General features: G+C 41.5%; 1 protein-coding gene across 1 annotated transcript in view; it reads right to left on the minus strand.

Annotated features, from left to right (window-relative positions):
- LOC103509197 (dynein heavy chain 12, axonemal-like) overlaps positions 1 to 13,085 on the minus strand; it is a 67,152-nt gene that overhangs the window by 49,438 nt on the left and 4,629 nt on the right. Inside the window, 10 exon segments of the mRNA XM_026823579.1 lie at positions 3,493 to 3,644; positions 4,213 to 4,325; positions 5,875 to 5,982; positions 6,649 to 6,803; positions 7,467 to 7,628; positions 9,965 to 10,108; positions 10,527 to 10,788; positions 11,152 to 11,256; positions 12,551 to 12,632; positions 12,758 to 12,932. Of these exon segments, the coding sequence (XP_026679380.1) occupies positions 3,493 to 3,644; positions 4,213 to 4,325; positions 5,875 to 5,982; positions 6,649 to 6,803; positions 7,467 to 7,628; positions 9,965 to 10,108; positions 10,527 to 10,788; positions 11,152 to 11,256; positions 12,551 to 12,632; positions 12,758 to 12,932 (1,458 nt within the window).

Raw genomic sequence — 13,085 nt, forward strand, 5'->3', positions numbered from 1 at the left:
CGTTTCAACCGAGGTGATGGTCTCTAGCCATGTTTAATTGGCTCGTCCTGAACCGCAGTCAACCATTGTGAGGACTTGTGCTTATTCTTTAAAAGCAGAGAGAAGCCTTTGAAACTGCCAGCTAGCTAGGCTGGTTAGGGTTAGCTGTTCTCCTCCCTGGTTATAGTCCCACAGCTAGACACTAGTCTACTCTCTGTTTAACGTCCCCTAGCCAGACGGTTAACTTTAGAAGTGAACATTCCTAGTGAGGTACCCGGTATATTGGTTCGCGTGGGCCTGATTCAAATCCCTCACTCACCTGAGTTGAGCAAGCCACTTGAAATCCGTATCATTGCGGTTAACTTAACATTGTGAACATTCCTAGTAAGGTAGAAGTGAACATTCCTAGTAAGGTACCCGGTATATTGGTTCGCGTGGGCCTGATTCAAATCCCTCACTCACCTGAGTTGAGCAAGCCACTTGAAATCCGTATCATTGCTGACATTGTTGTTGGCTAAATCCACAGTGACATCTTTGCTATGCACATCCAATACAACCAAAGCTCCTAGCGTGATACGAAGCAGATTGGATAGCTTACCTCTGACGAGATTGATGATTCGATTCAGTTGAGGCTAAAAAAAAAAATCAAGAGGATGCAAACCAAAATATTTCAATTGCGACATGACTATAGGTAATATCGCACATCTAAGTAATGGAATAACGTAACTTTAAGTTAGTATTCTATAAAACAGTGCAATTTAAGACCAAGTTTGGTTTTTTCATTACGTTGTGCGATATGACTGATCCTAATATCCTATACTAACAAAGGCCTAAAAAAAAGAAAAAAAAAAAAAATCATTTGTTTCAACCTCGCCTCGTAAGGTTTGTTCAAGTTGGTATTGTTGGTAATTTTGGTACCTACCTTTACTATTGCCAAGTTTGGTTTTTTCATTACGTTGTGCGATATGACTGATCCTAATATCCTATACTAACAAAGGCCTAAAAAAAGAAAAAAAAAAATCATTTGTTTCAACCTCGCCTCGTAAGGTTTGTTCAAGTTGGTATTGTTGGTAATTTTGGTACCTACCTTTACTATTATCTGAGACGGGCGATCTTTTTGTTTTAGGAGCAGTGGACACGAGAGAAATAATCATTTTAGTACTTACCGTGAGTGATTCGGCATAGGCTTTGAACACTTTCGGATCTTTTGAGGCCAGACTTTCATGCACCTCAGTGGTCCAAAATATTTGGGTCACACAGAGTACCACCTGGCCTGGCCATTTGGTGACCCAGGTCTCTCGACTTTCGGTGGGGTAGAAGCCTAGAGATACCTCAATGTCACGCCTCACCGACTGTTTCATTTGGTCTTCCACCTGAAAACGAGCGAGATGATGTTGAGATATAGGTACTTGTATTATTTGTAAATAAAAAGTTGCCACCCCTGAAGAACTGCAGAATTCACTCAGAAAAAGGGCCGTTGCAGGGTCACCATGGAATCGGTTGATCCCAAAGTGTAAGTATTCCTGAAAGTGTTTAGCATGTTTTCTCGATTTAATAAAAGTAAATCTTAAAAGGGGCCCCTATGGGGAGTATGGGACCTTGAAAAGCCAAAACGTGCTCAAGAGTAATAGTGGAATAACTCAAGAGTAATAGTGGAATAAACAAGCAAACATTTCGAGGGGCACCATTTCTAGCGTCATTGCTCTCTTGCAAGATCTAAGAAGAGGTTGCAAAAATAAAACCTGTGGTGGCTTGAATGGCAGGTACAAGGGCTAAGCTAGGTATGAATCTTAGGTTGTGGTTATGTGGGTTAGGCTAGGATTGAATTATAATAATTATTATTTTTATTTCTTTTTTCACAATCCCAGCCTAACCTGGTAGGCATATAACCACAACCTTAAACGTGTACTTACTGGTTTAGCAAATCATCCAGTTTGAGATCCATCAGTTTCTCGAGCGTGGTGCACAAGCAAACATTTCGAGGGGCACCATTTCTAGCGTCATTGCTTTCTTGCAAGATCTAAGAAGAGGTTGCAAAAATAAAACCTGTGGTGGCTTGAATGGCAGGTACATGGGCTAGGATTAAAGTATTATAATTATTATTATTTTTATTTCTTTTTTCACAATCCCAGCCTAACCTGGTACTCCTGGTAGGCATATAACCACAACCTTAAACGTGTAAGTACTTACTGGTTTAGCAAATCATCCAGTTTGAGATCCATCAGTTTCTCGAGCGTGGTGCCAGCGTTAGGTTGAAGATCGACATTGGCAATATCCGACATTTCGTCCCAATGTCTGTCACGTAGCGCCTCATTGCACATGATGCCTATTAGCGGCATAGCCGGCTGAAGAAGACGAAGGCGAAGAGGGAAGAGGACGGAGGGGGAGAAAATAATAATAATTGTTAATAATAATAAATTATCACTGTCCGAAACATTTTTTGCTAAACGTGCCAAGTCATTCAACCCCGAAAAATTGCTAAAAACATAGTTAAACTGATTGGCACTATTGGTATTGGTAAAGGTAGGGCCATCGGCTATAATAAACGCCCTTGGTCACTGCAACCTGGTTAGATCTTTTGTGACATAATTGGTAGATAATATAATAGTACAATAAAAGATACCAAGGCCAGCCCTCCCGGGAACTAACTTTAACTGTGTGAGATAAAATCCGCTAAATTCGGAAATGGAATTTTGAGCTTACAGGCGTGCTCCCCTCCAAGTTAACTAGGCTGGCCTCAGAAGTATTTTCACGACTGTACCCCGATATTCTTACCCGGAACTCTTTGATGCTCTTGTGAACCTGCTCAATGAGCTTGAGAGGGGCAGGCCAGTTATTGGGGTCTGCATCATCCACAGTCCCTGTGAATCTGTTTGGATGATTCTCCAGAGCTTGTAGCTTACATTTGGCCTTGTAAGTCTTTTGCATCTTGACCAACTCTCTGAGGAAAGGGGTTCAAATATTTTGTTTTGTGAAATGTTTCCCAGATCAGATGGGCTAGGAAAGACACAATATTTCAACTTTTCTAGGTACCTACCCCATAAGTAACCCTATGCATTGTTACTCTCAATAACGTGGGCTTTTAGTGGGTGGAAATCCTACTCCTTAGATGGAGGATGGTTGGCCTGAGTGTCTTTGTAGGTATTTAGTAAAACAATGGTAAAAGTCGCACATCCACTATTTCGAATAGAATTTAGAATAATAATACTAATGATGACAAAAATTTGTTCTCCTTTTTCGATTGCAAATATTTCAACGGGTTACTTTCTGGTGTTCTCGTGTTGACCCAGCACCTAATTGGGGAGTATTGTGTCTCTTCTCGCCCATCTGATGAGAGGCATACTACGGGATGGACATGCTCGACACAGACCACATGCGTCTTATGTAGCAGTTGTTTCATTGCTACGAAATATAAACGGCTGTGAAACACTCATCCTAAAAAAAAGGAAACTGGCACATCCACTAACATTGATTGAAGATCCATTGATCTCTTTCTCTCTCCCTCTCTCTTACCTGAAACATGGTCGCTTCTTCAGGCATTTGAGCGATGATATCCTTCGAGGAGAAGATGGGCAAGAGATATAACCATTGACCTTGAACTTTGATCCACTCAGCCAGGGTCTTGTTGGCCCGATCTAGAGTTTCGCACCATTCGGTGACCTCCTCTAAAGAATTCACATTGAAAATGGTTTAGTAAAAAAAAAAGGAATTTTAATTGTGTTAAGCATAAATGCTTGCCACAAATGTCGTTCCCTCCTTAATGCACTACGCTAAATTTTATGGCTTGACTTGGACTCGAACCACCAACCTCCAGATCCGAAGTCCACCGCGCTAAACACTACACCACTGAGGTTGGTAAAAATAATTAGTAATTTTGGAAAAGAGCAAATAATCAAATATATAGGTACTCTATGGTCGTTCGATTTCGCCTGAAATACATCACTACCATAAACCTATTTTCTTGATTCCACTTAACTAAGACCCATCGCACATTGGGAGCTTAGTCGTGCGACTTTTACTAGCGCGTAGTCGCCTACAAAATCAAACCTATGGTAATGATAGCTAGCGGGATTCCGGAACGAAGCGACGGAATTCAGCTAGTGATAGTCTCTATCATTTTCATAAATTCGGGGGTGTACGATTCCAATGTGAGTTTGATTTTACCTACTTTATATGGAATCCAGTTGATGTCGATTGACTTCGGTCGACTGTGATTCAGGCACACATACATACCTACGATGGGTTTGACAAAAGAAGATCCTCGCATAGACAAACTCTTGAGAATATGATCGTCCAGGAGAGCTTGCACTTCATCTAGAGCTGTCAAAATTTTCAGTCCTGTATCTCTGCGGAAAAGAAACAACTTTCAGAAATTAGAAAACTATCCAGTAAGTATGTCAAATCCATTCATTGATTCATTCATATGTGGTGTCAGCATGATTGTTAGTGGCCAATACCGAAGAGATTTCACGTCGGTATGATGTTCTGTCTACTACCAGCTACAACTTTCAGAAATTAGAAAACTATCCAGTAAGTATGTCAAATCCATTCATTGATTCATTCATATGTGGTGTCAGCATGATTGTTAGTGGCCAATACCGAAGAGATTTCACGTCGGTATGATGTTCTGTCTACTACCAGCTCCTGAATTTCTCAAACGTCCTTCCCAATCATTCTACAAAGTCATTGTCCCATACTCTTCTTGTCCACGCATTCCTTCAATCCTACCATCAACAATGCTACTGGAAAAATTAAATTTCCATGTCTCTTTTAAATGAATTTCTACAATATTATGCCACCCACAGCAATGGACAAATCTTCGATTTAAACACTGGGGAGTGGGGTTTGAACCCGGGACCTCTACTCTTCCCAATCATTCTACAAAGTCATTCTCCCATACTCTTCTTGTCCACGCATTCCTTCAATCCTACCATCAACAATGCTAATGGAAAAATTAAATTTCCATTGTTGTATTTTATTTAACATCTAACCGCTAACCTCAGCCCGGTTCATTCAAGGTCACTACCTCCCCTCAGATGGAAGTGTGTTTATTCAGGAATTTCAGAAATTAGAAAACTATCCAGTAAGTATGTCAAATCCATTCATTGATTTATTCATATGTGGCGTCAGCACTACCAACTCCTGAATTTCTTAAACGTCCTTCCCAATCATTATACAAAGTCATTGTCCCATACTCTTCTTGTCCACGCATTCCTTCAATCCTACCATCAACAATGCTAATGGAAAAATTAAATTTCCATGTCTGTTTTAAATGAATTTCTTTTCAATATTATGCCACCCACATCAATGGACCCACTTCAATATTATGCCAAGACCCACTCCCCACATCGACCCACATCGAAGATTTAAACACTGGGGAGTGGGTCTTGAACCCGGGACCTCTACTGTGTGAGTCGAGTGTAGCGCCTGAGCGCCCACTCCGGGCGAAAAGGTTACTCCCTACTGAATAAAAGGTATTTATTAATTTGTTCAAGCAAGGTTTTGTAAACCTCGAAATGGTGCTAATAAATTATCATGTCACTAATAGGACTCGAACCCCGCCCCCCCGTTCAGCGTTTTACCCCTGAGCCTTGAACTACTGGGGGTGGTTCCTACTGACCAATATCTTGGTTGTGTTCAAGCAAAGATTTTGTAAATCTCGAAATGGTGCTAATAAATTATCATGTCACTAACAGGACTCGAACCCCGCCCCCCCGTTCAGCGTTTTACCCCTGAGCCTTGAACTACTGGGGGTGGTTCCTACTGACCAATATCTTGGTTGTAACTTAAATTTCATTTTCCTTTCGGAATTTCCCTTCTTCTTATGCTTTAGTACAGGCGACATCACCCCAAAGCAGGGGAAACGAGCTTCAGAAGAGTAAAATAGGGCTTTACTTGTAAGTAGCGGTGGTAAACAGCATTTCGTTCCATTCTTTCTTCATTCTCTTCAGGAGGTCCTCAAGAGCCAGCTCTTTGGTAGCTCCAATGCTGATGATATCAAACCTATGACAGACAGGCCGAAGGTACTGGTATAATATAGGTACAAAGTGACTATAGTTCTGCAGTTCCAGAACTGCAGAATTCACTCAAAAAAAGGGCCGTTGCAGGGTCACCATAGAATCGGTTGATCCCAAAGTGCAAGTATTCCTGAAAGTGTTTAGCATGTTTTCCCGATTTAATAAAAGTAAATCTTAAAAGGGGCCCCTATGGGGAGTATGGGACCTTGAAAAGCCAAAACGTGCTCAAGAGTAATAGTGGAGGAACTGCAGAATTCACTCAGAAAAAGGGCCGTTACAGGGTCACCATGGAATCGGTTGATCCCAAAGTCCAAGTATTCCTGAAAGTGTTTAGGATGTTTTCTCGATTTAATAAAAGTAAATCTTAAAGGGGGCCCCTATGGGGAGTGTGGGACCTTGAAAAGCCAAAACGGGCTCAAGAGTAATAGTGGAATAAACAAGCAAACATTTCGAGGGGCACCATTTCTAGCGTCATTGCTCTCTTGCAAGATCTAAGAAGAGGTTGCAAAAATAAAACCTGTGGTGGCTTGAATGGCAGGCACATGGGCTAGGATTGAATTATTATAATTATTATTATTTTTATTTCTTTTTTCACAATCCCAGCCTAACCTGGTAAGTAGGCATATAACCACAACCTTAAACGTGTACTTACTGGTTTAGCAAATCATCCAGTTTGAGATCCATCAGTTTCTCGAGCGTGGTGCCAGCGTTAGGTTGAAGATCGACGTTGGCAATATCCGACATTTCGTCCCAATGTCTGTCACGTAGTGCCTCATTGCACATGATGCCTATTAGCGGCATAGCCGGCTGAAGAAGAAGACGGCGAAGAGGGAAGAGGACGGAGGAGGAGGAGAAAATAATAATAATTGTTAATAATAATAAATTATCACTGTCCGAAACATTTTTTGCAAAACGTGCCAAGTCATTCAACCCCGAAAAAATTGCTAAAAAATTAGTTAAACTGATTGGCACTATTGGCACTATAGTACAATAAAGAGATACCAAGGCCAGCCCTCCCGGGAACTAACTTTAACTGTGTGAGATGAAATCCGCTTGATTCGGAAATGGAATTTTGAGCTTACAGGCGTGCTACCCTCCAAGTTAACTAGGCTGGCCTCAGAAGTATTTCCACGAATGTACCCCGATATTCTTACCCGGAACTCTTTGATGCTCTTGTGAACCTGCTCAATGAGCTTGAGAGGGGCAGGCCAGTTATTGGGGTCGCCATCGGCTATAATAAACGCCCTTGGTCACTGCAACCTGGTTAGATCTTTTGTGACATAATTGGTAGATAATATAATAGTACAATAAAAGATACCAAGGCCAGCCCTCCCGGGAACTAACTTTAACTGTGTGAGATAAAATCCGCTAAATTCGGAAACGGAATTTTGAGCTTACAGACGTGCTACCCTCCAAGTTAACTAGGCTGGCCTCAGAAGTATTTTCACGACTGTACCCAGATATTCTTACCCGGAACTCTTTGATGCTCTTGTGAACCTGCTCAATGAGCTTGAGAGGGGCAGGCCAGTTATTGGGGTCTGCATCATCCACAGTCCCTGTGAATCTGTTTGGATGATTCTCCAGAGCTTGTAGCTTACATTTGGCCTTGTAAGTCTTTTGCATCTTGACCAACTCTCTGAGGAAAGGGGTTCAAATATTTTGTTTTGTGAAATGTTTCCCAGATCAGATGGGCTAGGAAAGACACAATATTTCAACTTTTCTAGGTACCTACCCCATAAGTAACCCTATGCATTGTTACTCTCAATAACGTGGGCTTTTAGTGGGTGGAAATCTTACTCCTCAAATGGAGGATGGTTGGCCTGCGTGTCTACTAAAATATTTTTCCTACCTCTCGTCGACTGTAACTGTACCGATTGACAGGGCCGTAACCAAGATTTCAGAGGGGCCGGCGGGGCCGAGGTTTTTTTCGGCTCTGTGCTTGGGGTTCGGGGTGCACTCAGCCTCGTGAGGACAATTACTTTAATCGAGTAGCGACCAGTGGCGGCATTACCAGTGTAAAAAGATTATTGAATAATGGATGATGGAAATTGATTGCAAAGGAGGCACTTAGTAATGTTGTGATATCCACAAAAGTTGTGCAAAAGCTCTGCTTTACCACAAAGAATTTGAGATTTGATTTCATAACGACCTCCAAGGTAGGTATGCAGAAGATATGCGTCTTTTGAAAATCGGAAAAAAATGGTACATCCAACAATCTGAATTCCAGTAAATACCTAATGCCCACTACTCACGTTCAGACTGTCCGAGAGACCGCGGTCTGTCAGACGGTCTGAACGTGAGAGGCCAGAATAATAGGTAGGTATTTAGTAAAACAATGGTAAAAGTCGCACATCCACTATTTCGAATAGAATTTAGAATAATAATACTAATGATGACAAAAATTTGTTCTCCTTTTTCGATTGCAAATATTTCAACGGGTTACTTTCTGGTGTTCTCGTGTTGACCCAGCACCTAATTGGGGAGTATTGTGTCTCTTCTCGCCCATCTGATGAGAGGCATACTACGGGATGGACATGCTCGACACAGACCACATGCGTCTTATGTAGCAGTTGTTTCATTGCTACGAAATATGAACGGCTGTGAAACACTCCTCTTAAAAAAAAGGAAACTGGCACATCCACTAACATTGATTGAAGATCCATTGATCTCTCTCTCCCCCTCTCTTACCTGAAACATGGTCGCTTCTTCAGGCATTTGACATATAGGTACACTAGGGTCGTTCGATATCGCCTGAAATACATAACTACCATAAACCTATTTTTTTGATTCCACTTAACTAAGACCCATCGCACATTGGGAGCTTAGTCGTGCGACTTTTACTAGCGCGTAGTCGCCTACAAAATCAAACCTATGGTAATGATAGCTAGCGGGATTCCGGAACGAAGCGACGGAATTCAGGTAGTGATAGTCTCTATCATTTTCATAAATTTGGGGGTGTACGATTCCAATGTGAGTTTGATTTTACCTACTTTATATGGAATCCAGTTGATGTCGATTGACTTCGGTCGACTGTAGTTCTTCGGTCACCTCCTCTAAAGAATTCACATTGAAAATGGTTTAGTAAAAAAAAAAAAAGGAAAAGGTATACATATAGGTACACTATGGTCGTTCGATATCGCCTGAAATACATCACTACCATAAACCTATTTTCTTGATTCCACTTAACTAAGACCCATCGCACATTGCTTAGTCGTGCGACTTTTACTAGCGTGTAGTCGCCTGCAAAACCAAACCTATGGTAATGATAGAGAGTCTCTTTCATTTTCATAAATTCGGGGGTGTACGATTCCAATGTGAGTTTGATTTTACCTACTTTATAATTATGGAATCCCAGTTGATGTCGATTGACTTTGGTCGACTGTAGTTCAGGCACACATACATACCTACGATGGGTTTGACAAAAGAAGATCCTCGCATAGACAAACTCTTCAGAATATGATCGTCCAGGAGAGCTTGCACTTCGCTTTCGCATTACTTCTACTTCAAGGCATCTTCTCTTACACCCATGCCTATCCAGTAACGGAAAGGTTCGGCAAGAAAATTTCCGCACCGGCGGGATTCGAACCCAGCACCTCCAGGTTGAAACTCGGTGCCAGTGACCACTCAGGAACAGAGGCGGGCTCAACTGATGGCTTTTTCATGACAAAAACCGGTTGGGTGGAAGAGCTCACTAAGTGAGAATCCTGCCATTAAAACCTTTTAAAGTTAAAAAAAAAAAAAAAAAAAAAAAAAAAAAAATAGTTTCCGCCCTTTTTTAGTTCAGGCACGCATACATACCTACGATGGGTTTGACAAAAGAAGATCCTCGCATAGACAAACTCTTCAGAATATGATCGTCCAGGAGAGCTTGCACTTCATCTAGAGCTGTCAAAATTTTCAGTCCTGTATCTCTGCGGAAAAGAAACAACTTTCATGTCCAAGATGGGTCAGTCTGATTATCAACTTACCACGTTGTACTCAAAGATTTGCTGATAGTCAGTAAGATCATTGAGAAACTTGAGGTTGGGCGTGAAGACCGCCAGGTTTGCTTTGAGGTTTTCGGCAGCTGCTTGACATTTCTTCTCCATGTCAGACTTGATACGTTTGTACATCTGGAGAGGTTGATGGATATTTAATTAAAATTAGGTACTCGATTTACTATACAGAGCGTTCGAAAAGTCTTGGAACCCCTGAATATTTTTGGAATGGCTAAAGATGAGAAACTGAAATTTGGGGTAGTGTTTTATCTTTTATAGTGCAACTGTTTGAAATAGTCGCCAAATTTTGGCCGGAGCCAGGGTCGGCCCCAGGGGGGTCAACTTCAAAATCTTAAATAGGAACTTCCTACTTGTGATACATTATATTAAAGATCTTAAAGAACGTAGTTCTTTGATACAAGTTTGAGCTCGATCCAATACGCCATAAAGAGAGGTCATATATTACTTAGACATTAGTTTTTTAATTGCAACACCCCCAGAGAGAAATTTCGTCCCGAAATCAACCGTCCGACCACTCAAGCATTTCACTCACATTGTCCGCCTTGCGTAGAATCGGCTGAATTCGTTCAAGCCACTGGATCGCGTTGGCGAAAGCTTTGTGATGTTCCGGTGTGAGTTGCGTGATTCCCATCAGCCTCGTAGCAATGTCCGTGTACTCCAGTATCTGCTCTCTCTTCTCGTCTAGGAGCTTGGCGTTGATGTATTTAATATACTGACCGAGTGTTACTAGGACTTCGGTGTTCCGTGGTTCCTTCTCGATACGCCGAACGATCGTCTGGAACTCTTCATCGATTCTAAGAATTGAATAGAATAAATACGAGGATAGAATACCTATACCCTCTGTTTATACTGCCAGAATGATGCTGAAGAGTGCCTTTACCAACTAAGAAGCAAAATAGGTCTGACATACCCAGGTCTGAGATACCGCGGTCTGTCAGACGCGGTCTGGAAGTGGTGGGCGTTAGCTTACGTACCTGTCCAAGTCAGTTCGGTTCTTGCTAGCTATAGTGCTGACAATACGGTCAACATATTTGTTCACATGACTTTTCAGATCTTCTTTAACGGAGTCTAAGAAGCAAAATAGGTCTGACATACCCAGGTCTGAGATACCGCGGTCTGTCACACGGTCTCAGTGGAAGTGGTGGGCGTTAGCTTACCTGTCCAAGTCAGTTCGGTTCTTGCTAGCTATAGTGCTGACAATACGGTCAACATATTTGTTCACATGACTTTTCAGATCTTCTTTCTCGTTCTCCTGATTTAACCTGGTGAGCAGAAATCAACACAAATTTAGAACTCAATGGGGAAGTTGCAAATGGGTAAATAATTCTAAATAAATGGTCGATTCCTTGGTAAAAAGTTGGGAAAAATCCAAATCTGAGGTCAAAACTCCGAAAAAATAACTGTAAAAGGTCGAAAATTCAATTTTTATTTTCCGTTATCAACACAATTTTAGAGCTCAATGGAGCAGTTGCAAATGGGTAAATAATTCTAAATAAATGGTCGATTCCTTTGTAAAAAGTTGGGAAAAATCCAAATCTGAGGTCAAAACTCCGAAAAAATAACTGTAAAAGGTCGAACCTAGTGTTTTATCTTTTATAATGCAACTGTTTGAAATATAGTCGCCAAATTTTGGCCGGAGCCAGGGTCGGCCCCGGGGGGTCAACTTCAAAATCTTAAAGAGGAACTTCCTACTTGTGATACATTATATTAAAGATCTTAAAGAACGTAGTTTTTTGATACAAGTTTGAGCTCGATCCAATACGCCATAAAGAGAGGTCAGATATTAGACATTAGTTTTTTAATTGCAACACCCCCCAGAGAGAAATTTCGTCCCGAAATCAACCGTCCGACCACTCAAGCATTTCACTCACATTGTCCGCCTTGCGTAGAGAAGATTCTATTCTGTTCTTATTCTATTGTGTGTTGTGTGTTTGTCAATTTGTCATTCTATGGCAACTCAGACATATGGCAACCCAGACGCTGGGCAGCTCATCATAAATTATTGACTGTTTCTCTCCTTGTGCTTTTCATTGCACATGATGCCTATTAGCGGCATAGCCGGCTGAAGAAGAAGAAGAAGAAGAAGAAGAAGAAGAAGAAGAAGAAGAAGAAGAAGAAGAAGAAGAAGAAGAAGAAGAAGAAGAGGGAAGAGGACGGAGGAAGAAAAAAAATAATAATTGTTAATAATAATAAATTATCTCTGTCCGAAACATTTTTTGCTAAACGTGCCAAGTCATTCAACCCCGAAAAAATTGCTGAAAAATTAGTTAAACTGATTGGCACTATTGGTAGATAATATAATAGTAGGTACATACAATAAAGAGATACCAAGGCCAGCCCTCCCGGGAACTAACTTTAACTGTGTGAGATAAAATCCGCTAAATATTATAATAGTAGGTACATACAATAAAGAGATACCAAGGCCAGCCCTCCCGGGAACTAACTTTAACTGTGTGAGATAAAATCCGCTAAATTCGGAAATGGAATTTTGAGCTTACAGGCGTGCTCCCCTCCAAGTTAACTAGGCTGGCCTCAGAAGTATTTTCACGACTGTACCCCGATATTCTTACCCGGAACTCTTTGATGCTCTTGTGAACCTGCTCAATGAGCTTGAGAGGGGCAGGCCAGTTATTGGGGTCTATCTGTAGTAAAATCGGGCTCTGACTCTCAACCTGGAGGTGCTGGGTTTGAATCCCGACCGGGGCAGAAATTTAAAGTAATAAGAAAGGGTAAAAAAATGAAAACCTCTCATTTCCGACTTACAAATCATTTCAAAATGCTCGTCCAAAGGTTGAAACAACTGTTTTAGATTTTCAGCAAACACTTCATGCGAGTTGACCACGTAGGACGTAGTCCTCCTGATCTCTACTACTGGCTTGACGCTCTGACTGGGAAACCAGACTTCCATGGCGGGAAGCTGAATGATGACATTGTTCAACTGAAAAAGTACGAGTAAGGCCAGCCACTCACTATCAGGTCTAACTGACAGGTACGGCTGAAAAGGTTCGCCTGTCAGGTTTACCTGGTGAGCACGCACACACTATCAGGTCTACCTGACAGGTACGGCTGAAAAGGTCCGCCTGTCAGGTTT

This window comes from Diaphorina citri, unplaced genomic scaffold, assembly GCF_000475195.1.
Source record: "Diaphorina citri unplaced genomic scaffold, Diaci psyllid genome assembly version 1.1 scaffold473, whole genome shotgun sequence".
NCBI lineage: Eukaryota > Metazoa > Arthropoda > Insecta > Hemiptera > Psyllidae > Diaphorina > Diaphorina citri.